The sequence below is a fragment of the Rhinolophus ferrumequinum genome, chromosome 6 (assembly GCF_004115265.2).
Source record: "Rhinolophus ferrumequinum isolate MPI-CBG mRhiFer1 chromosome 6, mRhiFer1_v1.p, whole genome shotgun sequence".
Lineage (NCBI taxonomy): Eukaryota > Metazoa > Chordata > Mammalia > Chiroptera > Rhinolophidae > Rhinolophus > Rhinolophus ferrumequinum.
In genome coordinates this window covers 67,747,025-67,774,391 of record NC_046289.1, presented here as the reverse complement: position 1 = coordinate 67,774,391, position 27,367 = coordinate 67,747,025, and the positions used below count along the sequence as shown (strand labels likewise).

The 27,367-nt window shown below is 34.8% G+C and overlaps 1 protein-coding gene across 6 annotated transcripts in view; it reads left to right on the top strand.

The window, feature by feature from the left end:
• CDIN1 (CDAN1 interacting nuclease 1) overlaps positions 1-27,367 on the top strand; it is a 221,473-nt gene that overhangs the window by 39,738 nt on the left and 154,368 nt on the right. For 5 of the 6 annotated variants that reach the window (XR_004423269.1, XM_033109080.1, XM_033109081.1 and 2 more), the window contains exons 2-4: positions 17,687-17,732; positions 18,621-18,685; positions 25,531-25,591. Coding sequence is in view for 4 of the 6 variants with exons in the window: in XM_033109080.1 (XP_032964971.1) it covers positions 17,687-17,732; positions 18,621-18,685; positions 25,531-25,591 (172 nt within the window). In the remaining 2 variants the exon portion in view is untranslated. The remainder of the gene's footprint in view (positions 1-17,686; positions 17,733-18,620; positions 18,686-25,530; positions 25,592-27,367) is intronic. The other variant, XM_033109082.1, reaches the window with a different exon arrangement.

Here is a 27,367-nt window from a genome sequence, read left to right as displayed (position 1 = left end):
CATATAGAAGGGGTGGGGATGATTGGACCTGCCTGGAGAGGTCCCTCTCTCCCCTTAACTGGCATAAAACAGGTTGGGAGGAAGCCGAAGCAGGAAGCAGGCGTTTCATGGGGCACTGGTGTGGAGAAGGGGAGGCCCCAGTTGGGAGCTCAGTCATGAGAAGCTAGCCCCAGCAGTCAGGGTAGCCTTGGGGGACGGGGTTTGAGTTCTTGGCAAGAACACGGTTTTGAGTATCTGTGATACTAAATAGGTTTGTAAAGATAAGATCCGCATTACACAGAAAAGCTGGGAATCACATTTTACCTCAGCAGTCTGTGGGCCAAGTCTGAAGAAAGAAGAGGTACCAGTGTCACAGGTAAATGGGACTTAATCTCAGTCATTGGCGTATTTGGCTAAAGCATCTCACATTCTCCCTCCGTGAGGTTAGGGTTGGTCTGCAAGTCATTGGCAGACTCCAGGATGAGGCCAAGTCTCTCCAGGAGGAATAAGGCAGAGCCTGGGCTTGTCGCAGGTGCTTTCCCAAGGGGGTCCTGTCGTGTGTTACCTGAGCGTTTATATCAGGGAAGGCAGCCTTTTTGGCTTCCCCTGATCTCAGGAGGGAGTGCAAGCCCCTGGAGACCATTTGATGCTGAGAAGAGAATTTAACTTTCTTACATCACAATCAGGCTTTTCTATATATTGAGACACATAGTTTTTTGGAGCTGCTGACCTGGCCTCATTCGAATTTGGTGAGAATCTAATACAATGTAAGTTGCAGAATAAGGGGCATCTGCTATTGTGTTTTTGGTTGGTGTGTTTTTTAGGAATATAATGAGGCATAGTCACGTTTTTAGAATATCATATATATGTCAAGGAAAGATGTATTTTCCCCTTTGAATTTTTATTTCTGACATAAATAACATTAAAAATAGAAAAAAAAAGAACAAAGAATAAAGAAATCACCTGTAAGTCCAAACTCTTACACAGTTTTTATAATTATCTTTTATAGACCTTGAACTCATGCTTACTTAAAATTATAAGCATAGTGTAAATATAACTATATAAAAATATAGTTGTGTATATAGTTATATTTCACTTCAAATTACAGCTAAAATGTATTCATTTCCAACCAACAGTTGCACATTTACTGGGTGTTGAATTCAGATCTGTTGAGATGAACTTTCACCGTGAAGAGGAAGAAGCCTTCGTGTGCGGGATCCATTCTTTTGGCACGTGTCACAGTTGGGGTGACCAGTGCTGGAGGCCCCAATGGTGGAACTCTGAGCACTCTGGGCAGGGAGGTACTCTCATCATGGGCTTTGGGCATTGTTCTTGGTTATGAGTGAGGCCTCTGAGCCTGACTTTCTGATCCTGCAAGAGATTCCATGAGCTGTCTAAAAGTCTAGAGTAACTTTCGTTTTTGTTGAAACTAGATTGAGTAGTTTGTTTGCAAGTAAGAATCTTGTGATATTGGAGTACAGGTTCTTGAAAGTAATTTTTATCATTTGGATGCTGTATTAAGAACATAGGATTGGAGGTCCAACTGCCTGTGTTCACACGCCGGCTGTGTTAATTTGGATAAAATGCTTCCCACTTCCCAAATACTGCTTTTATTATTATAGTCATGGCATTTAAATAACACAGTGCCTGGTACCCAAGAAGCTCTCCACAAGTGTTGCTATCATCGTCATCATCACCTAATATTATTATCATCATGACAGTAGGTATTTGTTGAGTACTCTTTATTAGACTGATAGAGTTCAACAGAAATGGGGAAACATTACAAACAGGATATTCTAGCAAAAGTTAGTGTACAACAAAGCATAATTGTGTTGTGTGTAGACTTAGTGACCAAACTCTATCTCTGCTCATCCCCTGGTTTCTCTTAAGACCATTTAAGATTGGTTTTATTGAAATGAGTGACATTAAGTGCTGAGATTAACTGCCAGAAGGATTTGATTGTGAATTAAGAATAAAGGCTTGTGGTAAGCGTTAAAGTTTTGTGTTTAATAAGAGAAGAGCTTAATGCATTGTAAGGCATTCCATTTGTTGTTTTAATATTCTTAACATTTATTATTAAAGTGGAGTGGTTGTAGAATAATTATAGTTCACACAATGATGATGACGATGATGTTTTTAGAGAAGATTAAAAATCTACAGTTTTTCCAAACTATTGTAGTAGGGAAAATATAGTATCTGAAGCTTCAAATAGTTTGACCTCATTAAAACACTACTGAGGCTATGTTAAAGCACAAAGTATTCAGGAAGTTACTTTTATGCCAATTCCTGCATATTCGTGTTAAATTCTCAAATGAAAAGCATAAGTTTGGCAGTTGGGATTTGGAAGTAGGGGATAAAAGACATGAAAAGAGCATGAGATTATTTATATCATTGTGTTAATGTAACTGAAAATTTGGGAAGAAAGCAGTAGAAATGATAGTTTGATTTTTACAAATTATAACAATTATAAAGTAAATCTGGCCAGTCATTTTTACTGCTTTTTTTTTTAATAAGGTCTCTATGACTTATTAAGAAAGATTAGGAAGGCAGAACAGAAAAAGAATAAGGAAATGTTTGTGTTTAAAACAATATTCTAAACTTTTACTACGAAAAGGTTGAAAGAAATTATTAGCCATAGAGTAGCAGGATCATGATTGCAGAATTAAATTAACCTCTAATTGTTCGGTGATTCATTTATGATGATGTAGAGTTGGCTGAATGACTGGTATTCTAGCAGAATTTCATAAACTGAGGAATTCCCTGAGGAAAGAGGTCTATTCTAGGCACGTTTTGTATAAACGTAACCAGAAAATATTTGAAATTCAGAAGACAAAAACAAATGGTCACCATAGAGTAAAATCAGAATGCTTCATAAAACTCAGGATATGTAATAGGTAAGCTGATCCAGGCACAGATTTGTTTTTCTGTGGAAGTTTTTAGAATCTGTGTCCCAAGAAAGAAACTCAGTTAGAAAAGTACTCAAGAGAGAGCCTGACCCAGCCCTAAAACTTGGAGAATTAACTATCTAGGTGGGAATATTGGAGGAGTGATTAATACTCGCTCTCTAAGTGTGGCCTGTTACGAAAGGACTCTCAGTGTCTAATTCATTTTGGGTTGCCATAACAAAATACCATGGACTGGATGGCTTAAACCAGACATTTATTTTCTCACAGTTCTGGAGAGTAGAAGTTTGAGATCAGGATGCTAGCATGGTCAGGTCCTGGAAAGGACTCTCTTCCTGGCTTGCAGATGGCCACCTTCTCACTGTGTCCTCACTTGGCCTATCCTTGGTGCATGCACTCAGCATGATCTCACTTCCTTCCTTTTCTCATAAAGCTACAAATCCCATCCTGAGGGCTCTACCCTCATGTACTAATCTAACCCTAATTACCTCTTAAAGGCCCCTTTTTGATATACATTGTAATTTGTTACAGCATCTTAGAAAACTATAGTGTTTAACTAAGTAGGATGTTTAGTAAATTTTTTTATTTTTGAGATAAAGGCTTGAGAAACTAAAATTAACTTATTTGGGTTTGACAGCTGTTACTTTAAGAAAATTATCTGAGGTGGATCAGAATGGGTAATATTTTCAGCTCTGGATATTACTGAGGAAAAATGAACAGTGTCATTTGGTGCTATTTTAGGTCTAAGGCTTTTGCAGAAGAAAAAGTAAATGATACAATGGAGTAGAAAGATAATGATTATTGACTAGTGGTAAAAAATTATCCCATTTATGGCAATAATATCATAGTTTGCTGACTAACTTATGCTGAGCATTGTTTGTTAGAGAAGTAATTTTCTCAATAAAAAATGATAAACATTATTCTCTTGTGTCTCATTTTGTATTTTTAACCCTTTTGATAAGTGCCCTTCTAAAATAAAACTCATGTAAGAATAAGGATTACCTCTGTTTTCCTCAGCATTGGCCACTATGCTGAAAATCTGGAGAGCCAAACAAATCATTTCGTTTAAAGTTGCTGCAAAGAGGTGAAGGGACCTTTATCGGTCCTCACGATCCTCTTGTCTCTCTTCCTAGGATTACCTAGTTCAAGCCAGAGACATTCTCTTCAAAACTCTTTTGCAATAGTGAAGAATTGTGAGGTTGAAAATATATATACACACACACACACACACACACACAGAGGATGCCAAAAAAAATGTATATGGATTTTAAGAAAGGAAAAAACTGTATTAAAATTGTAACAAAAATTGAATGAATACAAGTCACGTTTGACTGCTGCAGTTACCAGAGATGCTCAAAGTGGTTACCTTCAGCATTCAGACACTTCTAGTTACGGCAAACCACTGCTTGAGCAACACTGACCAAAGTGTTCACTTGTATACATTTTTTTGGCACCCCTGGTATATATATATTCAACATACATATGTGTATATGTGTGTGTGTGTGTATTTATATGTGTGTATATTTGTGTGTATGTATGTATGTATTTTTTAAAATCAACTATTCAGGTAAATATGTGGTGATTCTTTTATTAAATGTCTGTGTTCAGCCTTGTATTAAAAAGTAAGGTAATTTGGGGAAGACTAGGATTTCATCAATGAAATAGTTATGGTGTAATAAGGTAAATAATTATTTACCTTCTATTGGGGGAAGTGGTACCTTATAATCAATGGTGAATGAAAGGAGTTAATTATTTTCATCCATGTTCTCACCCTGTGGTCTGATTACTTTAAATACCTAGAAGTCTTAATAAACAATCCCTTTAGTTATTGACCTAGAATAGACCTCTATGTTAGGCCCATGCAGAAATGTCCAGTGTCAACAGGATTACAAGTCACTATTATTACGACCAAGGCACAGTTTTCTGATAAGCTATACTTAAAAGTTTTAGGGCTCTAAGCAGAGAGAAATTTAATCTAAGCCTTAGAGTTGTGGACCTGATAAAAATCATACAACTTTTAAGATGAAAATGGATTCTAAAGTCATGAAACTATGTACAGATGGTAAAACTGAGACTTTGAAATATTAAGTAATTTCTCTAATTGGATTTTAAGCACATCACGAATAAAGACAATAGTTCCTACTGGTGCTCCTTTAACTTTTGATGCTCCCTGTTGTTTAAAAAATAATTGTGGAATACATAAAGATGCCCATTGGAAATTTATAAGAGAAAACTGAAAAATGATCCTAAATCAGGGAAATGACACATTACCTGGAAAAATAATCACTTTCCATATTGTGACACCATATTTAAAATTTTGCATTTATAATAGAAAAAAAAAGAAGTATCATAGAGGGAAAAAAATCAAAATTTTGATCCTATTCATTGTACCTTTTGGTGGTATGAATTGGGAACTTGTGGAAATGGGGAGGGGTCTACTGGTTATATAATTTATGTTCTAGTATATTTTACTTTTTTATTTGTATTTGTGATTTAATTTGTACACATTGGTCATGTATACACTACTGCAACAATAAAAGTGCATTGAACTATGTGATATTCCTACCTGTTAAGATGACCTAACGAAGTATTGTTCAAGTACGTCTCACTTGTAACACAACTTATTTTTTGCTTGATTTACCTGTACCCGGTATAAAATAATGCTTTGTGAACCTTGGGCAAATCATTCCACCTCTATTCCACCTTTACTTTTGTCATTTTTAAAATGAGAAAGTTGGGCTTAGTCTAAAACTCCTATAATATCTCATCTCTTGAAATATTCCTTTTTAAAATAACTTGATTTAATAGTAATAGCATGTTATAATATCCTAAGTCCAATTATTACTCTAAAACGTAACAGTTCTCCAAGTAGCATAAGGAGAGTCAAAGAACATTCTAGACTCAAGAAAGACCACAGTAATTTATAGAGATATGTAAGATTAAAGTATAAACTGCTTGGGGGATTGAAAGTGGGAAAAGAGTTGTGGGAGGCTAAAAAGAAGGGATCTGAAGCTAGTTTGAGAAAAGCCCCAAGTGCTTTGCTAATGAGTTTGAACTTTATGGATAATAGACACCTCCTGGGATTTTCAAACCAAGAGGGTAACATAATCAGATGTGTATTTTAAAAGCTTGTTGGTAAATTGGAGATTGGATTAAAGGGTATAGAGATAGGAAGCAAGGGAACTGAATCAGGAAACTATTTAGTGGTATAGGGGACTAGGGACAAATGTGAAAAACACTTTTGATGGTAGAATCAACGAGATTTGGTAACAACTTATTAGATGTTTCAGATGTGAGGGAGAGGGAAGAATCAAGAATTCTCTAGAGATTTCTAGCTCAGGCAGCTATGTTTATGGAAATGACTGATTTAAGGAAATTTGGATATGAAACATTGGTGGGAAAGGAAGGGGGTGGTAAATTTGATTTTAAAATCCTTGTGGCCAAATAGATGAAATGTCTTATAAGAAGTTATAAAATTGAGACTGCAATTCTGAGTAGAGTTGGAGGCTGGGGAAAAAAAAAAGTGGTGTGTGTGTGTGTGTGTGTGTGTGTGTGTGTTTGGGAGTTTTGCAGGTAGTTGTTGGAAACATAACGGTGTGCAACCACATGAGCATGTACAGTGAAAAGAGAAGAGGATTGAGGGCACCTGCCTGGGAAACCCCAGTAAAGAAATAAGCAGCCAGTGAGAGAGAGAAACAAGTGGTTAGAAGAATAGGAGGAGAGATTAGAAAATAGTGCCCTGGAATTCATAGGAGGAATGATTTTTAAGCAAAGGAGGGTAGTCAAAGATGCAGAATGTTGCAGTGAGGTCAGCTAAGATTAGAAGTCCGTCTTTGGGGTTTGGTAGTGAGGAAGTCTCTGTGACTTTTGTTTCAGTTAAGAAACGTGGGCCGAAGTGAGATTGCAGTGAGGTGGAGGCTGAATAGGATTTATGGAACCAAAGACCTCCTGGACAAAGACATTTGGTAATGAAGAGAAACAGTGATGGACAATAGTTTGAAAGCTAGGCAGGCTTTGGCTTAGGAAGACAGAGGCATGCTAGGAAATAAATGAGAAATAGCCATAGGGAAGTAATGATGGAAGACATAGTAGCCACAACTCTATGCAGAGTTGGAAGAAAGTTGAATTTTAACCAACAAGGGAAAGATTATAAATATCTTCACATACAGGCTATTGTTATCAGGCTGTCATTATCTGTTACCTTTTTCTTGCTCTCTCTTTTCAGCAATCATAATAAAATTACTACAAACTTAATTTAAGGATTTCTTACAAGGTAGTTAAAACGGACTTATTAAATAAAGGAATAAATCAAAAGAAATTGTATGAAGAAAGAATTGGTAAACATTTCTTACAAATGTGTTTGTTACATATTGTGTTGAAGACATCTGGTCTTGCAAGCAAAATTAAGTGTCTGTCACCCAGGCTTCTTATTCTTTATCTGATTTTTGTATGGCTTGTTCTAAAAAGTTAATACATAAATTTAATAAGAAAGGAAAGAAGTGTAGGTACTTAAGACTTACTTAAGACATACTTAAGACTCTAGTTAAATCAGAACACTTATAATAGGGCAGGACTTAGAACAGAAAAGAATCTTTAAGATAAATTTCACTCCTCTTTGATGTTTTTCTATCTTCTACTTACTTAATTTTATTATGAAATGTAGCACACACATAGAAAAGAATAGAGAATACTATGGTGTACTCTTTGAATCCACCTCTGTTTATATTTCCTTCAGATGGTTTTTTTAACTTTTACAGAAATGAATTATTCTGACACCATTCTACAATACCTTTCTCCTTTTCCCTAAGATTTTTACTTATTTTTATTTGAATGTACTTTTCCTTGATTCCTTTTCTCCTTCACCTGAGGTAACCATTGTCTTGAGTGTAGTGCTTACCAGCCTTGCATTTTTTAAATATACCCATGTATATTCATGAACAAAACAGGTAGTTATATTTTGCTGTACTTATGCTTTACATAGTGGTATCAAATGTGGATATAGTTTTGTAACATGCTTTTTTTTGGTCAATACTATGTTTTTAACATTTATCCATGTTGATACATGGTAGTGTAAGTTCCCTATTTTGTTTCTGCTTTTCAGAATTTATTAACTATCCATGACCATGTATTCTTCTTAATGGATTTTAAGATAAATTTGTCGTTTCCTTCCATAGTACTGTGTTGTGAATTTGGTTGGATGTTTGTTATCATTATAGATTGATGCACAGAGAATTGACAATTTTATCTACTAAATTTCCAACCATGATAGTTTTTTTGTGTGAAAATGTCTTATCCCTCCATTTAGTCAGGAACTATTTATGCTCTTCAATAGTGTTTTATAACTTTATTCAAAGGTTTTACACATTTTTGTTAAATATATTTATTTGTAAGTCCTTTATGGTTTTTATTGTGAATGAGATCTATTATTTATATTTCACTTTCTAATTGAATATTACTAACTTATAAGAAGTCTATTTATTTTTATATTACTCTTATGTCCAATTACGTTTCTGAGATTTCTTACTAGTTTTTATACTTTGTAGATTCTCTTGTTTTTCCTATTAGAAAGCCGTCTCATCTACAAAGGAGGGTTTTTCTAGTTTGCTAGAACCTTATACAATAAAATTAATCCCTTTCTCTTTTTTCCTAACGTCCATATAATGCAATATATTCCCCACAGCTGTTTATATGTACCACTGTCATTGTTCAGTTTTACGTATTTTTGTTACTTCCATCATGATTTTCTCTTTATGAGTTTGTTAGGGACGCATTTTTTTATTTCTGAAAATGAAGCTTAAGAGACCAACTTTTTAAACATTGAATTCTATCTTTTCATCCAATGTAATCTAGTGAAGCCCTTAGCAGAACATTTGACAGCTTTATAAGGCCAGAGAACAAGGATTAGAGATCAGGGTCCACCAAAGGGGGAGCTCTTGTAAATGTACCAAGCTTTGAATTGAGACCCTAAAGGGTTATACGAGTACGTGAAGAATAAATGTGAACTGAAAATAAAACAGCTTTACATGACTGTATTTCAGCTTCAAGTTTACCTCATGGGCTGACAAAATTAATACTGAAATTGGACCGAAGTGATCCTAGATGCCTGGTGCCCCCAGAATAAAATCAGAATCCTCTCTAGAGATGATAATATCATTTTTAGCCTTAGTGTTTATAAATCAGTTTTTCAAGTAATAGGGCACATAATAAGAGATACCCAGTCACAGAAGGAGACATGACAACATGAATGAGAGCCAGTAAAACTGTAGAAATGGACTCAAAGGGATTCCAGTTATTGGAAGTGCTAAGAAGAATTTTTATAATTGTAGTTTATTCAAGATGTTAAAAAAGAAGATTGAAACATTCTGCAGGGAACTTATTTGAAAAAGAATCAAATAGGGAATCTATAAGTGAAAAATACAGTAATTGAAATTAGATGGATTTAACTTGATGTATTTTACAGCAAATTAGACATTACTGAAGAGATAATTAGTGAATGGGAAGATAGATCAGAAAAAAATACCCAGAATAGAACATAGAATAATGAAAAGGTGGAACATATGAAGAGAGAGTAAAAAATAAAGGATACAGTAGGGAGGGCTAACAGAAGACTTATTTTGAGTCTCAGGAGGAGGACAGAGAGTGCTAAATCAATGTTTGAAGAAATAATGGTTGAGAATATTCCCAAAATGATGAAAAATATCTAGTCACATATTTAAGAAGTCCAGCAAATTCTAAGGGAAGTTTACTAAATACCACAGAGTTAGAACTCTAAAAACTAAAGATTGAAAAGAAAATCCTAAAACCAGGTAGAGAAATAAGATACATTATCATTGAAAAGAACCAACACATGCCATCATCAACACATTTACACTGATGGAATTATTAAGAGAGTTATTCCAAATGGAAGAATAGAGAAGGACAGAATGAAGGGCAATGAAATGGTACATATGTGGGTATATCAGAATGAACAGAGACCGTATAAAACAATAGCAATGTCTTGTGAATTTTAAGATATACACACAATTAAAACAACATCAATAATATCCTAGATGTCAGGGGGGAATACCTGTAGATAGTGTTATAAACTTTTTGTATTTTTTTAGACAGAATTTAATCACCAATTAATAATAACTGTTGGTAAATTGAGGAGGCATTTGGTTATGTAGGATCATCTTTGAAAGAATAGTGTAAGAGTGTATAACTTTCAAGTTGCCAGGGGGAAAATAATGAAGAATAACTATTAAATCAATTGAGAAGAACACAAGAAAGGAGAGAAAAGGAATGTATAGTGGGTAAGACAATTAGCATTTAGTAAGATAATAGGTTTAAACCCAAATATATCACTACTTACCGTATTTTACTGTGCATAATGTGCACTTTTTTGCCCAAATTTGTGAGGAAAAAATAAGGATGTGCATTATCAATGGGTAGTTCTAATTCTGTATCTATATAAATGTTTTTAATTTTTTTATTTAAGCTTCTGAGTTAAAAGTGTAACTCCAGAAATCAATAATGATATCCGTATGCAAAATAATACCCTGGAATATGATAATTGGTTTTGTTGAATTTACAACGAACTTGCAAAGACAGAGAGTTCTTGACCTTCTATGATGCGTAAATATCATAAAATTTGTTACTGGCACATAAAATTTCTTATACCTTGTATCTATTCTTGTGTTTTGCAATTATATGTTACATAAAATTTTTGTACCATGAAAAAATAAATGCTAAAATTCCTTTGTAATACAAAAAACAAGTACCTAAATGTAAACAAATAAAAACTTGAATTAAATTAAAATGAAAAATTTTCCCCTGAACGTTTGGGCCAAAAACATGGGCACATTGTACACAGGAGCACATCATACACGGCAAAATACAGTACATTAAGTGTACATTGTTTAGCTATAGTAATCAAAACATTGTGGTATATGTGCAAAGACAAAAAATGTGAATCAGTGGAACAGATTAGAATGTCTCAACATAGACCCTCAAATATTTGGTTTTCTCCAAGGCACCAACATAATTCAATGAGAAAATGATGTGTGGTAAATTGGATGTCTGTATGAAAATAACAAAAACAAACTGTGACAAAGTACACAAAATTAATTCACCATAGATCATAACTCTCGATGTTAAAGCTAACACTCTTAAGCTTATAAAAGAAAACATATGAAAATATCTTTATGACGATAGGCAAAGATTTCTTAGAAAAGACACACAAAAAGTATCAATAATAAAATTAATTGATACATTGTATTTCATCAAAATTAAAACTTCTGCAGTGTGATGAAGATGTACAACAATGAGAACTCTCCATTAGTGTTGGCAGGAGTTTAAAATTGTTACAAACACTTGAAAAATTGTTTGACAGTGTTTACTGAAGCTAGATTTGCATGTCAGATAACCCAGAATTCCACTTCTACATTTATACCTATCAGAAATTTGTCCACATGTGCACCAAGAGACACATACAGGAATGTTCACAGCAACATTGTGCTCAGTAACAAAAGACTGGAAACAGTTCAAGTTCGTCAGCGATGGGATACATAAATGTGGCATATACTTATACAATAGAATATACATAGCAATGAAAATGAATGAACTGCACTTAAGTTAACGTGGGTAACTCCCATAGACCTATTGTTGAGTAAAAGAAGCCAGATACAAAAGAGTACACACTTTGTGGTTCCATTAATGTAAAGCTTACAAAGAGGCAAAGTTAAATATAGAATTTAAGGGTACATATTTGGGTTGGTAAAACTGTAAAGAAAAGCAAGAAAGCAATTAACACGAAGATCAGATTTATTTTTCAGAGGGCAGGGATGGTGATCAGAGAGAGTGTCTTGGAGTGCCAGCCGTGTTCTATTTGTTGACCTAACTGGGTACATTGTGTTGTTTTTTAATATATTAATTCATTGCGCTATACATTTTGTCCATATTTTAAAAATGTGTCTTATTCACCATAAAAAGCGTTTTAAAAGAGTACTCTGTAATGGTACGGATACATGTCAGTATTTTATGTACTGAAAACATGTTACAAAAAAATATGTGTAACATACTTGCAATTTAAAAATTTTTGTTTGTATATAGACATACATACACAACACGCACGCACCTGACACAGAGTAAAAACACAGGAAGGATATACACCAGAATGCTAACAGTGGACACCTCTGACTTGCACACCGAATATGTACTATTTTTATAACAGGAAACTCTTCATTGAATATTATATAATGAAATTAACACCTATAGAGGATGTTGTCCTCTACAGCAAAGATTGATTGAGTTTATACTTGTGTTTTTTAGAGGATTTAAAGCTGCTTATATGCAATAGGTAGCATTTGAGCAAAGGACACTTGCAATCACGTAGAGACACTTCAGGCAGTGGTATGGTTGTTAACAAAAATGCCGTAGCTGCAGGGAGAATAATAGAAATTACCCAACAAATTTTTTAATCCTTGACTATTCCTTGTAGTCAATAGTTCCTTTATCTTCCAACACACATAACAGCATTTTTATGTAGTTAAGTAAAGGAAAACTGTAATTTTTTTAAAGGAGAAATATTGTTTAAGACCATGGAATTTGAGCAAAATGCTTGACTTCCTGTGGCTTCAATTTCTTAGGAAAAACCAACCAATATTCACCTTTCACAGTTGTTTGGAGCGAAATATAACATCATATAAATGCTTAAGTAGGGGTATTAGCACACATGACATGCAATACTGATTTCTGGGACCTGGAAGAAAAGCAAATTAGCACTGGGGTGAAGACTTTGGGTTTTGGAATTGAATATGGATTTTGATTTCCAGCTCTATTGCTTACCCAGTTCTTTAATTGTGGATATTACTTAACTTTTCTTCCTTCGTTCCTCCACCTTTAACATAAGGACAATAATAGTGCCTACTTCCTGTGGCTTCAATTTCTTAGGAAAAACCAACCAATATTCACCTTTCACAGTTGTTTGGAGCGAAATATAACATCATATAAATGCTTAAGTAGGGGTATTAGCACACATGACATGCAATACTGATTTCTGGGACCTGGAAGAAAAGCAAATTAGCACTGGGGTGAAGACTTTGGGTTTTGGAATTGAATATGGATTTTGATTTCCAGCTCTATTGCTTACCCAGTTCTTTAATTGTGGATATTACTTAACTTTTCTTCCTTCGTTCCTCCACCTTTAACATAAGGACAATAATAGTGCCTACTTCAGAGGGTTGTTGAGGGTAAAATAAAGTGCTCCGTATAGTGTCTAGCACAAAGCAGGTGTTCATATAAATTTTGGCTCTTGTTATAGAGCTGTTTTGGGTGTGACTTATGTTTATCAGCAAAATTAATTAAGTGCCTGGGGCATAACCACATTTTTCCTATATATAAATATAGCTTTTAAGATTTTTTTTTGACCCTGTGTACCCTCATCTACCACCCCCTATCCCGCCAAATATATGGTGATGGAAGGAGAACTGACTCTGGGTGGTGAACACACAATGTGATATATAGATGATGTATTACAGAATTGCACATTTGAAACCTATGTAATTTTAAACCTAACCATTGTCACTCCAATAAATTTTAATTAAAAAAAAGACTTTTTTTTGATAATTGGTTACTATTAAGCTGTCATTAGTGGGATATTTGCTATGATTAGGCATAAAATGTAGTCTGCATTCTTGATATGAAGTTGGAAAGTAGAAGAAAGAGGGAGGAGGTGTGATGGATAAATTTTTCTTGAATTTAGTTTAAAATTTTTTTCCTTTCTTTTCTCCACAGTAATTTTACAGAGTATCAGTAATTTCTCTCAAGATTCTTTCCATTTTGCATTGTCTGTTCTTGAAAAAAAAAAAAATTAAAGTTAGTGGTTTCGTTGTACCAAGTCTTGCTCTTTCATTGAATTCCATTTTGATTTTGAGGAGGAAGAAAAGGCTTTATGTTTCAAATTTGCATTTAGGTGTGTGTGAGAGGAGGATGAGGAAAGGTAAGCCTTCACAGGAAACCTTCCTTTGACCAGTACTCTGAATCATTAACCTTATAGAGCCAGCATTCCATTGCATTCTTTCACAGATTTAAAGAGGATGTTTGTACCTTGTTATTGTGAGGTCTCCAAGCCTAATGCTTTGTAGGACTATCCTGCCTTATCTCCCTTTAGCTTATGTACTGATCCTCGATTCCCAGAAATAAGACACATTTTGCTCAGATGATTTTGAGCCCAGTAGAGTGTAGACATTTAAGCTTTCTAGATTCTGTAGCAAAAGGAGCTTGATAAATGGTATCTATTTCTTTCTGGGCTTTTTTAGAAGTTGAGTACTCTACAAGAGGAAGGACGTAAAATCTTCCTTAAGATTCTACTTGTTTTCAGTCTCCACCTGGAAATATGAGGCCTCCCCCTCATATGAATTTTGCAACTAAGTCTGTGCTGAGCGTGGCCTTGAGAGTGTGTTGCACCCATCTAACCCTCCGATGTTCATTTTCTCTAATATCCTTCAGGTTACTAAGTATCTTAACTGGATGGGTCTGTGGCATGTTGAATTAAATATTGTATGAAAACTGTTTTGTTGCCTGTGTACTTTGGCATTTGAAGAGTCTTGAATGCAATATGAAATGAAGGTACAGAGTACCTCATCAATGTTTAAAACTGTGTGGAACAATCCTACACACAGACCAATTTATGATCTCTAGGAACACCCATTTAGTGACACAGTGACAGACAGAGGAACCATTTTAAGGAAGCCAAATACAGTACGTAGCTGCCAACTAAGAAAAGAATTCGAAAGTCTAAAAATGAAAATGAACAACCCCTTTCATGTATTACATCCCACACATGCACCATCGTGATGGAGTGCCCTGTCTCTGAGCCCTCCCTCCATCGTGTCTCCTTGTTACCAGGGCACATGGGAACCTGGACAGTGTTTTGTTTTTTGTTTGTTGTTGAGGGTTAAAAGAAAAATGATGTGTTCGATTCATGATCTCTTGAGCAGTTCAACAGTGTCCTCCAGGACCTGGGCTCTTTCCTGTCCCACTGTCCTCAGTGTGTAGGCAGGCTTTGCCCTCGTGCTCATGTCCCAGTTTGCTGCAACATGACTGCTACTGCTCCTCCATGTAGCCATTTATCACACGACTCGGGCAAGGTTTTACATGGCCATTGTAGGGATGCACCTGCATGCTCTTCTTTTCTCAGGTGGGGGATGAACTTAATTTGGGAGGATAGCATGGGAAAAAAAATATGAAACTGATTTTTAAAGAGGTTTTAGTAATAAATCTTGGGCATTTGTGCAAATTAAGGGACTATTTTTGAATATGTAAATTTACATGCTAAGTGACGCATGTATGTTCCAAAGCCAATGCAGGCCTACCTGAAATATGGGAGGATTCAGGGTATGATCTACTTCACCAAATCCCTAAATATATATATATATATATATATATATATATATATATATATATATATATATATATATATTTGTTTTTTGTGTGTACATATATGTTGCCAGTTTCCTTTAAGTCAATTCATGTTCACTTCATTTAGTTTTTTATTTTGGTGGTACAGTTGTCCCTACCCATGACCTTCATACTTGTAGATATTTAGTGACTACTGCTTGACTGTGGTATTCAAAAGAGACCTTCTCAGAATTAACACACTGGGAAAAAGTAACAAATGATGTGCACTGGAGTCAATGTTTTTTGGTTGCACTGAAATTACCTTCCTACTCTTTATGGTGTGAGACTTAGAGTTTTCTTTCATAAGCTTAGCATATACAGGACCAGAGTCTAGGCTGGCAAACTACCCAGAAGGGGTCATTTAGTTCTCTATAGCTTTGTCTAGTCATCCAAGCACAAAGCATTTTGGTCCAAGGTCTGTCTTTCTGTTGTTACCATGTTAAGTAAGTCATTTTCTCTTTTTAGGTAAAGCAAATGTAAGCTGGAATCTTCTTTCTAATCCTCTAGGCCACTGAGAAAATGAGTTGCTCCAGAGGCTGCGTCCACGGTTTTAGCTGAATTGAATTCTAAGCAGTTTAAAGACATTTCCTTGGATAAAGACATTATTTCATCTTTAGTTTGTTCAGTACTCTCAACTCCTGACCAGCTTCTCACTTTGAACTGTTTATTCCAGGACTCACTTCTCCAACTGTTCTTTAGTCTTCCCATTCTGGGTATCTACAATTACACCTTTTTTACTCAGTATAGTTTCCTCATCATTAGTCATTGGTCCTCAACTTGTGCATTATAAGCACATTTATTTCCATCATATTTTTTGACACACTGAGACTGACATTTTGTGTACCATTACATATTTTGTTGACATATTTTGCTGTACAATGAAGAGAGCTCCATTTTTTGCACAAAAATACCTAACGTATTGATTTATTCAGTGGTTTATAAAGATTAAGGCTTAATTTTGTAATTTCTTTTTTGGAAGATTCTTGTCAGCAACCCTACTAGTGTATGTGATTTGCATGTGAAACTCAGGCAAGCCCAGCATAATAGGAAGATTTTACATATATATGAAATTGGCTCCTTCAAAGGTGGTTTCCATTTGTAAAGGATAATTTAAAAAAAAAAAAAAAAAAGAACTATAATGAGTTTGTAATTGTATTCAATAATTTCTCAGGACTTTTGGGTTATTGAAACCATCCTTTGGTAATTACGTTTTCCTTAATAAGCATTTATGGTATTTTTTTTAATCTACTCTTGTAATCGGGTAAGAGTGGAAAGGGGTTAGAAGCTAGATCTATGATGGAAGGCAGAAAATCTCAACACTGAGACAGTAAACAAAGAAATATGGTGTCACTGTTTTTATTTCACATTCCCCATGTTACCTGTGATGAACTTGAGATGTCATTCTTGAATAGAAAAAAAAAATCAATTATTCACAGTGCTTTGGTGTACTATAAAAGTTGAAGTATTAACACTTATAATTTGTTCAGATAGAATTCAGTGGGAAAATATATCAGAGATAATTGTTTTCAAGAATGATAAGTTCTAGATATATCTGCAGAGAGCAATCAGAAAGAGTAGCAGTAAGGTATTGATTGCTTTTTTTGAGAAAAACAAAATTCTGTTCCATTTTTACATGTTAACAATTGTGAGAGGAAAATTTGCACTTGGGAAGAATGTTTTCCAGGTTGCCTCATTGCCAGGTGTTTGACGTTGTGTGATGTCTTAGATGAAGAAGGCTTATGGCACTTCGGGAATGACGTCCTCCAAGGACCGCAGCTTCCTGCTGTCAAAGCTTCTATTCTCCCAGCACACTAGTTTCAGTGAGAATGTTCCAGTGCTCTCTGTGCTGCTCTTAGTGAAGGCCAAAGTTTTTTCCCCTGAATCTGAAATAGGTACAGAAGAAAATATCTTGTCTTAGCAGACAAGCTAACAAACTGCTAACAAAATAAATTTCAGAATGTTTGCAATGAAAGAACTGCATGCTTCCTACTGTTTATGGGATTTAGCTCTCTCACTTATTAATGGAAATAAACCTTGCCTTCTTTTGGTCCCTTTTAACACATGGTCCCATTTGCATGCTACTGATACAATTAACAATCATTCTAAAGTTTAAAAAAAAAAAAATCCAAAAGATACGATAGTTGGCTTCGCGACCGTCCACATTTTTCCCTTTCCCTTTTTCTCTCTCCTTGACCTAGCAGCAGGAAGCCTTTGTTTGAGGTGTTCATCTGGAACAACTTTTCCACACTTGTTTTCATGTTCTGTTAGATTACAGGGCAGCAGGCCTACCTTTGAAGCTCCTTTCTCTTTTGTTTCTTTGCCGTGCACTCCAGTAATTAACTTTGTCCTTCTTTTATTTGTTCCAGTCAATCGCAGGCCACTCTGCTGAGCATCTTCTCCCAGGAGTACCAGGTTAGAAGTTTTCTCCTTTGTGAGGGTTGACAGGTGCCTAATTGAATGATGAATGTCCCTTTATTTCTTTGTAATTGAACTGCCAGCTCTCTGATTGGGTTGGAGGATGTTCTCCTTTCCACATCAAGCACCGCCTGCGTCTCAGTGGAGGCCTGCCAAGCCTACCCATCCATCTGTCTAATAACATCTAGCCTTTGCTTATTTGGTGGACCTGTAATAAATTATGCTAAACCATTATTATTCTGACAATAATAATTTCCCTGTGTTGCGTGGTTCCATGTGCTAAATGTTTGCTGACTTGCACTGTCAGTGCCGCTTTCCATTGCTGACAGAGATGATGATAAATGACCATTGCTGGAGTGGCAGAAGGCAAGAGAGGCAGAAAATGGAGTCATTTATCATGAGATGACAGGTGTCAGTCAAGTGGCAAGTCTCTATGGAATTACTTTTTGTAGTTTTCAAATAAGTTGTTTTTAAGCAATGTTCGTCCTGGTTAAAAATGGCAATTGGATTGTAAAACTAGAGTACAGAGGACTTAGATGGAATTGAATTGAGGGAAAATTAATATAAAGGTTGAAAGAGGGAACAAGTTTTTTTTTTGCCCTCTGCAACCCCAAGCAAACTTATTTAGATTCAATTACTATGACCCTCTTGGCTTTTACATACATACTGTACCTTGTGGTACAGTCTGAAGTCATCCCAGCCAAGCAATGAAGATTAAAATGCATAGATTCATAGAGTAGAAGGAAAAAAGACCTACCGCCACCAAAATTCCCAATGTGTTATTTAGTTTGACCTATATTCTAGACATTGGGATGAAGAAATGTGATTTTTGTTTGTGAACCTCATCTGTGACACAACATAAAGATCTTGTTTGTTTTGTTTCAGAAACATATTAAAAGAACACATGCCAAACATCACACGTCAGAAGCGATTGAAAGTTATTACCAGAGGTATGACTTGCCTGCCCCACTAGAGGGTATCATAGTACCTATTAATTGTAATAATAATTATGAATAAATAAGATTACTAAATTAATTTTCTATATAACATTCCAAAGCATTCTGTTTTAAGTCTGTTATTTAAGACTTCAAATATATTTTTGAATGATTTCTCAAATGCTTTGTTTTGTAGATCTAAAGAATATGGTGAGGCTGTCTTGATTAAGTGTGTATATACATACTATACAGGAAATCGTTAAAATATTATGAAATCTCAATTGACTACTGGGAATTTATTGTGTGTGACTTGTATAGGTATATGTGTTCATACATACATATATCCACACGTATGTGTGAAGTTTTCAAACTAATTTTCGTGTATTTCTTATTTAGATCATCAAGTTCAAAAATATATTGAAAATATAATTGAATTTGGTGCAGATGTATTACATCATAGATACTGGGTTCACCATTTTAGAAAAAATAAGACATATATCAAGTAAGGACATATGGAGATATATCAGAATGTACATCGGTCATATTTTAAAAGAGGTTTTGTATTTTAAAAAAGAACATTTGGAGCATTAAATCAACACTATAGTGTCCAGGGGATATTTTGATTTTAGCCTAATTTATTATAAATAGTTTCTCAAACTCTGTTCTGGAACAAGCTGAATATTTTAAATAGTTCTTTTATAAAAACTCTGGAAATCTTACTGGCTTTATCATATGACTGAATAATTTATAATAGTAAATGGTAATGGTTTGTTTTAGAAATTATTGGTTGGTTTCTTAAATATTTCAAGGGCATATTGGTAAGGAAAACTGTTTGAAATATCCTCTTAAATTATTACGCTTAAGATTGACACATCAACCTTTCTGTGGTGAGAGTGACACCACTAATTTTAGATGAATGATTTTTGTGCATGAAAATTTTATGAATGAAATTACTATATAGATGAGGGTAAAGGGGATCAAATATATGGTGATGGAAGGAGAGCTAACTCTGGGTGGTGAACACGCAGTGTGACATATAGATGATGTATTACAGAATTGTACACCTGAAATCTATGTAACTTTACTAACAATTGTCACCCCAATAAACTTTAATTAAAAAGAAAAAAAATTACTATACAGATAAAATATTGGTGTCATGCTTCTGTAAAGTCATTTTTTTAAGAATTGAGAAGTGTTTATTGAAAAGAGAAGTTATTGAAGTCAGATTTTTAAAAAAATTATACAGTATGCTGTGCATGATAGTAGATATATGTGCAGTGTTTAGTAGTACTAGCTGTTAAAGATAAGCGCGCACACCTATACATATTCGTATACACACACACACACACACACACACACACATACTTTTGTGTCTTAGAGAATTTCTTTCTAAACAAGTCTTTGTAAAGTTTGAATTGATTTATTCAAAAGTCATAATCTCCATAGTGAAATCATCATTTAAGTTAAAGTAATAACCTAAACCTTACATACAAAATAAGAATGGCCCATGGAGTGCTGTGAAACCAACAACTGCTTTGGCTTTCAGACCCTCCAGAAAAAGACTGAAAAGTTGTTTACATGTCAAAAAATACATTCTTGTTTGTAAAAATTAGTCTTCGGCCATCAATAAAAGTATGGTTCTATGTACAGATTTTCAAGCCTTGTTAACCTAAGGAAAATAGAGCATTTCTTAGAAATTTGGAGATCCACTGTCAGGCCATGGGGCTGCCCTCTGATTATCATTTTTCTCATTGTAAAAAGGCCGTTTCAATAGATTATTTCCAAGATCTCTACGTGATGCTTTTTAAAATCTTAGTTGCATTAAGAAGTATATCTAATTACGAGCATACTTTGTTTAGGCCAGAAATAAAATTTTTTTCTTTTTGTATGGTTACTCAGTGGTGAAGAGTTTAGTGGGTAATAATGAGAATACAGAAATATATTAGTATCCCTTTACATTTACTTAAATGTGAGAGTTATTTCGAGGAGTCACGACACCTAGAACAAAGGTTGTAATGGAGTCACGACGCCTAGAACAAAGGTTGTACAACCCACCTAGAAGTTAGGTTGTAATGGACAGACTAGTAGGAGAGCAGTCTGACTAGTTTCTTATTTTACCATGCTGCTGGCTGACTTTCCGTTCTGCACTTTGTGCTTGGAGCCCAGCTGTGTTGTTACATTTCAGATGGGCTGACCTCAAGGGCATCTTGCTCTAAACGTGCAGTTGAATGTCCCTGTATTCTCTAAGGTGAATTGGCCTTAAAAGATTTTTGTTTTCCATCTAATTGGCATAAAGGCAAATTGTACTATATCAGAACATATTTTACCAGTTTGAAATTTCTTTAATTTTTTCCTTTCATAAAATGAATACTCACCTATTGTAAAAATTAAGCACATTTGTGATGGTGCATGTACCGGGGGTATCCAAAAAAAATGTATACACATGACTTGTATTCATCTTTTGTTATCAGTATATATTGAGTATTACGATTTTAATACAGTTTTTTCTTTTCTTAAAATGTGTATACGTATTTTTGGCACCCTCTGTATACAAAAAAAGGAATAAATGATTGCCTGTTATTGTGGTACCCAGAGATAACTGTGGAATATTTTTCATTGTAGTCTTTTGTCAATCCATTTGTATAATATATAGAGGAGGCTATACTATTATATATATATATGCAGTTACAAATCCTGCACTTTATACTCAGAAAAATGTATATGACATAATATTTTGTAAAAAGCTTTTTTGTAAACATTGATTGCATTGCTATCATCATATGAAAGTATAATTTACTGAATTATTCATCTGTTGAACATATGTGTTTCCAATGTTCTGATAGTATAAATAATACTACGATAAACATTTTGATGCATGTCTTTGCATTTTGGATTAGTTCCTTAATATTTCTATGTCTATAATTACTGGTATAAACAATAAGCATTTAAAGATTTTAGTATACGTTGCCAATTACTGCCTAGAAAGGTTGTAATGGTTTCCTATTGGCAATACCAGAGAATTCCTGAGTCTCTGCCTTGTAGATAGCATTGAGATGATCTCAATTCGGTATTCAAAGTCTGTATTTAAAATCACATAATCCAGAATGCAATTCCGTCATGGTTAACTGAAACTTCACAGTATTCAAATATCAGTAGAAAAATGTTTTCTCAAGCTTTTGAACCAGAGGAAATTTCTTTCATTCTTAATGTTGTACATTTATATAGACACAGCCTGAGTGTTCATTTTGAAAATAACTTTCTGGTCTTTCCCCCGTACTAATGGCATTTTTATTACCAGAAAGGAACCATACATGGTAAAATTTATTTAAGTCCATCTAAATGGGTGCACATGGGCATGTGTGCACACACATAAGCACACTCACAAATGGGTCGGATTTGCACATCTCCATCAATGTTTAGAAATATTGTCTCCCATCTCCTCCCTTCTCCCAGTACACACTGTCTGCGGTCCAGCTTTATTAGCTTCAGCGATTCAGATTAAATTTCATTCAATTGGCAGGTTTTTGAAATTTCATCACTATAGTTATTCGGGAAATTTTAAAGATCTAATAGCTTTGCCTTGTATTTAAAATCGCTACTTATTATTTTAATTTTAGATGTTAACGTTATCTTTCACCCTGAAATGGACTTTCTATGCATATCTTTTAAGGATGGTTTCACCCACAAGATACACATTTATTAGTCTTCCTGTGGCAAAGTTAGAGGGTGACGTGTATCTTCTGTGCAAAGTAGTTTTTATTTGCAAATAGGCATTAGGAAGATATCCCGGGACACCCTAACGTAGTGTTCGGGACCACATCCTTATATCCCATTTGTAGTTCAGAACTTTGCTAAGGCTCTGGTGGATGAAGGTTCAACATTCATTTGTGTAGCCCTCCCCCAAGGAGCTTCCACTCTAGTTACGGAGAGAAACAAACCATTTTAACCATGTGAAAAGTCTGTGCTGGAAGTTTACAAAGGTGCTTTGAGGATGCAGAGAAGGCTAGTGTTAGGAATATCTGATTATGTCCTTAATATTTTCTGTAATTAGCATGCCCCTTTGATTGCATATCTAAAGATATGAATAAACCTGATCTGTCAGTTGGTATGGGGGACGATCAAAGTTCTCAGAAAGGACAAATACAACTTCAAATTAATTTTAACTTAATTTCCTTTCCCCAGCACTTCTGAAATGCTATAGGACATAGTTGGGAAACAGACTGGGTAATATATGCATTCAGAAGCCGGTCTACCATTCACAACATCTGAAGGCTCCTCTGTAGAGCTTGGTTGGTCCGGATTCCATTTCAGAGCTAAGAGAGCCCAGATGGGTTTCGTCAGTATCCTGGGATTTGCTTTCTTTATATGACCAACTGGAAGGCTTTATCAAGCTCATAATTAGGAATTTCCACTGTGTTAAGTATGGACATCCTTCAAATATTATATAGACTATATAGATATAGTGGGTTATTATTATTATTGTTTGACCATCTCTTGTTTCTTTAAACTTAATGAAAGTGTTCCATGGGTCATTACCAGGATAATGATTGATGCAATATTTACATGAAGCCACGTGATTTTGACTCAGAACAACAGTTTTCTAGCACAGGCCATGGTCTGGGGTCCAGCTACCCTCTCTCATTTTTTCCAGTCAGCTCTCACAAGCTCTGCTCTGGTCACATTAGAGCTTTTCCTGGTCCTGACACCCCTGGCACATTGACATTTGTTTGTACTGTTTTATTGCTGGAAAAGCTCTTCCTCCCATGGCTGCTGCTTTCCTTTTTGCAGGTCTCTACTCAAGTATCACTTCCTTAGAGATGTGCTTCCTGACCATCCCATCTAAGTTTACGTTTTATCATACCGTATATCATTATGTATTTATTTTTCTGTCTTTTCGTGGTCTGTCTCTCTGCTGTAATATAATCTCTGTGATAGCAGGAATCACAGACGTTTTGTTCCCTGCTGCAGCTTCAGATCCTGGAGTAAGGCTCAACACATAGTTAGCTCTCAAGAACATTTATGGGATAAATGAATGTGGATCAGAATGTTGTGAAGATAACCTAATATCAGCATAGGCTTAACGACTCTGACCCAGAATCTGAACCTTTAATGAGTATGTGTTTTGGGGGATTACAAACACACAATTAGTTAGTCTTACTTGACTGAACTGATTGGTCAGAATCGAACTGACTGGTCATTCCTGAGCTGGTCTATCAGTGCAATGGAAATGTTGTTCAGTGGACATGAGGTTCCTAGCTGACCTATTTCCCAGGGACCTTCATCTAAACTTGAGTTGTTTTTTTGTTTATTTCTCCTTGCTTCTGAAAGCACTTATTTCCCAGTTAGATTTCCAAACAAGTTATTCATGAAAGACCTGAATATATGGAAAATGGACTTGTTATTATTACTTTGAAGTTATAATGCTCCTGAGACCCTCCCCACCTCGAATAATTTCCTTTTATTCCACTTTGTTTATTGGAAAATCAGACATCTTTATAAGCATACTTGAAATAATATAATTTAGTAACTGCTGCTGGCAGTTTTTTGAAAGATCTTGTCTATATTGACTTTGATTTCTACAATCAAACAAATATTTTTAATTTATTTACTCAGACAGTAGACTGTAGAGAAAATGTCCATATGTAATTCTATTTTCTTGCCGATAGGACTTTGAAAATATTTAATTTTAAAAGAAATATATATATATATATATATATATATATATATATATATATATATATATAAAACCACTTATTAAAGAAAAATAGCTATGTGTAATATAATCACCTATTATAAGCCAAGAACTGTACTAGGCGTAATAAATTAAATTAAATGCAATTCCTCTACCCTCATGGAGTTTTCAACCTTCTAGAGGGGGATGGATCTGTCATGGATAAGTAACTAGCAGATACAATATGCTATGTTCAGTGATGGACAGATGTACAAGGTGCTCCTTCGTTGCACCTGAGGGAAACTTAACTTGCTCCTGGTTGGTGGTGGATTGAAGAGGGTGATGCATAAGCAGAAACATGAGTTCTCCAGGGAAAGATTGGAGAGGGCAACAGTGACTAGAGATGAGTCTGGCCAAGTAGAGTAGGTAGGAGCCAGATTTTGAAGAACCTTACAAGAGTTGTTAAGTGGTTATAATTGTTATAATTTAATCTTGAGATTTAATGTAGGGCCTTTGAAGTATTTTAAGGAGGTACATTCACATTTCTGTTTTTTAAAAAAAAAACACTTTGGCTTCCATGTTTGGGATGGATTTAGGGGAGGTATTTGTTTGTTTGTTTGTGTGTTTGTTTAGTGGGATTAGGGAGTAAGGAGAGCTGGAAGTTATAACAGAAATCAAGGGCCCAGGCGATGATAGCTTGTATTTCCTATTAAATGTGTACTGACCCAAGTACAGGTCTGGTCCATTTTTTTCTTAACAAGGTGTCAACCAACCCTGTGAAACAAAAGTAATAGAAAAGGTGATATGGGTATATGGATCCTTTTTTTAAAACCATGAGAGTGAAATTATTTCCTTTCCATAAGATGGTTGTGATATAGGGAAAGCCAGGGTGATAGGGAGAGTTCTTTATGAAATTACCTCTGTGTTCACTTTACATGTTGGGAAGAAAAAGCAGGGGAGGCTGACGTGCTCATCCCTTCTGTCCCTAACTTTGTTAGTTGCCAGTGGTTTTTAGGTAAGTTGTTTTATTATCCTTTTCCCTTCAGTGCTTTTCTCTGACAGTAGCATACTTTAACTAGAGTTGAGCATGGCATTTGCCCAGGAGAAACGTGTACACACAGGGGATGCTGACAAGTCTACGCTGGCCTTTTCTTGTCACTGCTTTACCACTTGGCTTTGTCTTGTCTAGGTACCTGAATGGAGTAGGGAAAAATGGAGCTGCCTCAGTGCTCCTGGAGCTGGCCAATGAGGTAATGTTATTGTTATTATTTTATTTAAACCTGCATAAAACCTAAGGGGCCTATCTAGAGTGGCTTTGCTTAGAATTATAATTAACCTTTAAAAAAAATAATATTTTGAGGTACGTTAGACATTTAAATTGCTCCCTAGTCTCTTTGTACTTTTAATAATTGGACAAAGAACTTCATATATTAATAAATCAGTTAACATAATTAGTGTGCTCCTATTAAGGCAAATGTATAAAAACGTCGTGGTTTCTTATTTTGTGGGAAATTTCAACCAAACAGCCTAGGACGTGCTCTCCTTCAGGTGTGTTGTCTTAATTTAGTGTGAGAAATACCTGTGTCAAGTAAAGAGCCATATGGCAAGAAAATCTATACTACCTATTACAAAATTATAAAAAGGAAGAGAGGAATTATTTATTTAAAGATGTAACATTTACTTGATTCATTTTTTTTGTTAGCAAATTTTTATTATAATAAAAGATACATGCCTAGTAGAAAAGCTTCTTTCTTTACATGAAGAAGCATATTGTTCTTACTAACACCAAGTATAAAGTGATTTATTGAACTTATTTGTTAACTCTGATCTGCTTCTGTTTGGGGAAACAAATAATAGTGTTACATTTGAAAAAAGGAAACTAAAGATTTCCCGTGAATGTAGAAGATGTAAAAAGTTCAGAATAGTTGCAGAGAGCATACTGAAAAAATAAAATATTTAATTCGTAAACTTTAAAATATTTATCCGCTGTAATAAGAGCAATACACTATTTAGTCTGACTTGGAACTGCTTATGCAAACCTCATAGGGATGGAATGAAATGTACACTGTTTTCGTGTTGCATTATAATGGAAAACATAGAAGCAAGGCAGAAAATGTGTGTTTGCATTAAAGATGACTGGGTACTGTGAGCATTAAGTGTTGCAGTAGCAGCAAGTTCTACATGTTACATTAGCAAGGAAGGATGGCTTCTCTCAGAGCTTCTGTCTGCTGTACACCACTGCAGTCAGCAAATGAGCAATTACCTATCAGTTACTAGTTTTAATAGTCCAGGCAATGTCTACACAATCTGATAGGACAGTTAACATACAGAATGCATTTCTCACTTCTTCCTAGCAAAATATGTATTTTATTCTTTTGTTTGTTTGTTTCTATTTCTAGAGCAAGGTGGTTTTTAAATGTCTCCACACTTGTTTGTTGTGAGTCGATTCTATTAGCAACTTGAGATATCTGAGCTATAACTAGGAATTTAGTGATTATCCTTTATGAAAAAGAAGAGTGAGCTAACAGTATTCTAGATACAGCATCTAGAAAGAATGTGATGCAAATGTGGTACTCATTTTTATAGATGATGATATTAATGGCATAAATTTTATACAGTAACAGTTTATATTCATTTGAATTTTTAATGGATATTTCTGATGAGCTTAGCTTATTTAGCTGACCTCAACTTCCATCTTCTAGTAATACGGAAATTTTTAACTCACACATTTTTTTCTACATCAATAAACCTGTTATTTACCATGAATATGTAGCGATATTTAACTCAAGAAAAGAAATAGTTATTTAAAGATTTTTTTCTTTCCTTTGCCTGCAGATTAGATAATCATACTCTCTGAGAGATTGCTAATGCATTAGAGAAATTTGGGAATGACTGGTACCAGATTATGGCTTCTAAACAACCAAGCTGCCATTTTTATATGATAGTTAATACTTAAATGACATATGTTTGCATCTGGTGACAACTGATGTGATGGTAATGCTTTATGAGTCAATATATATCTAATC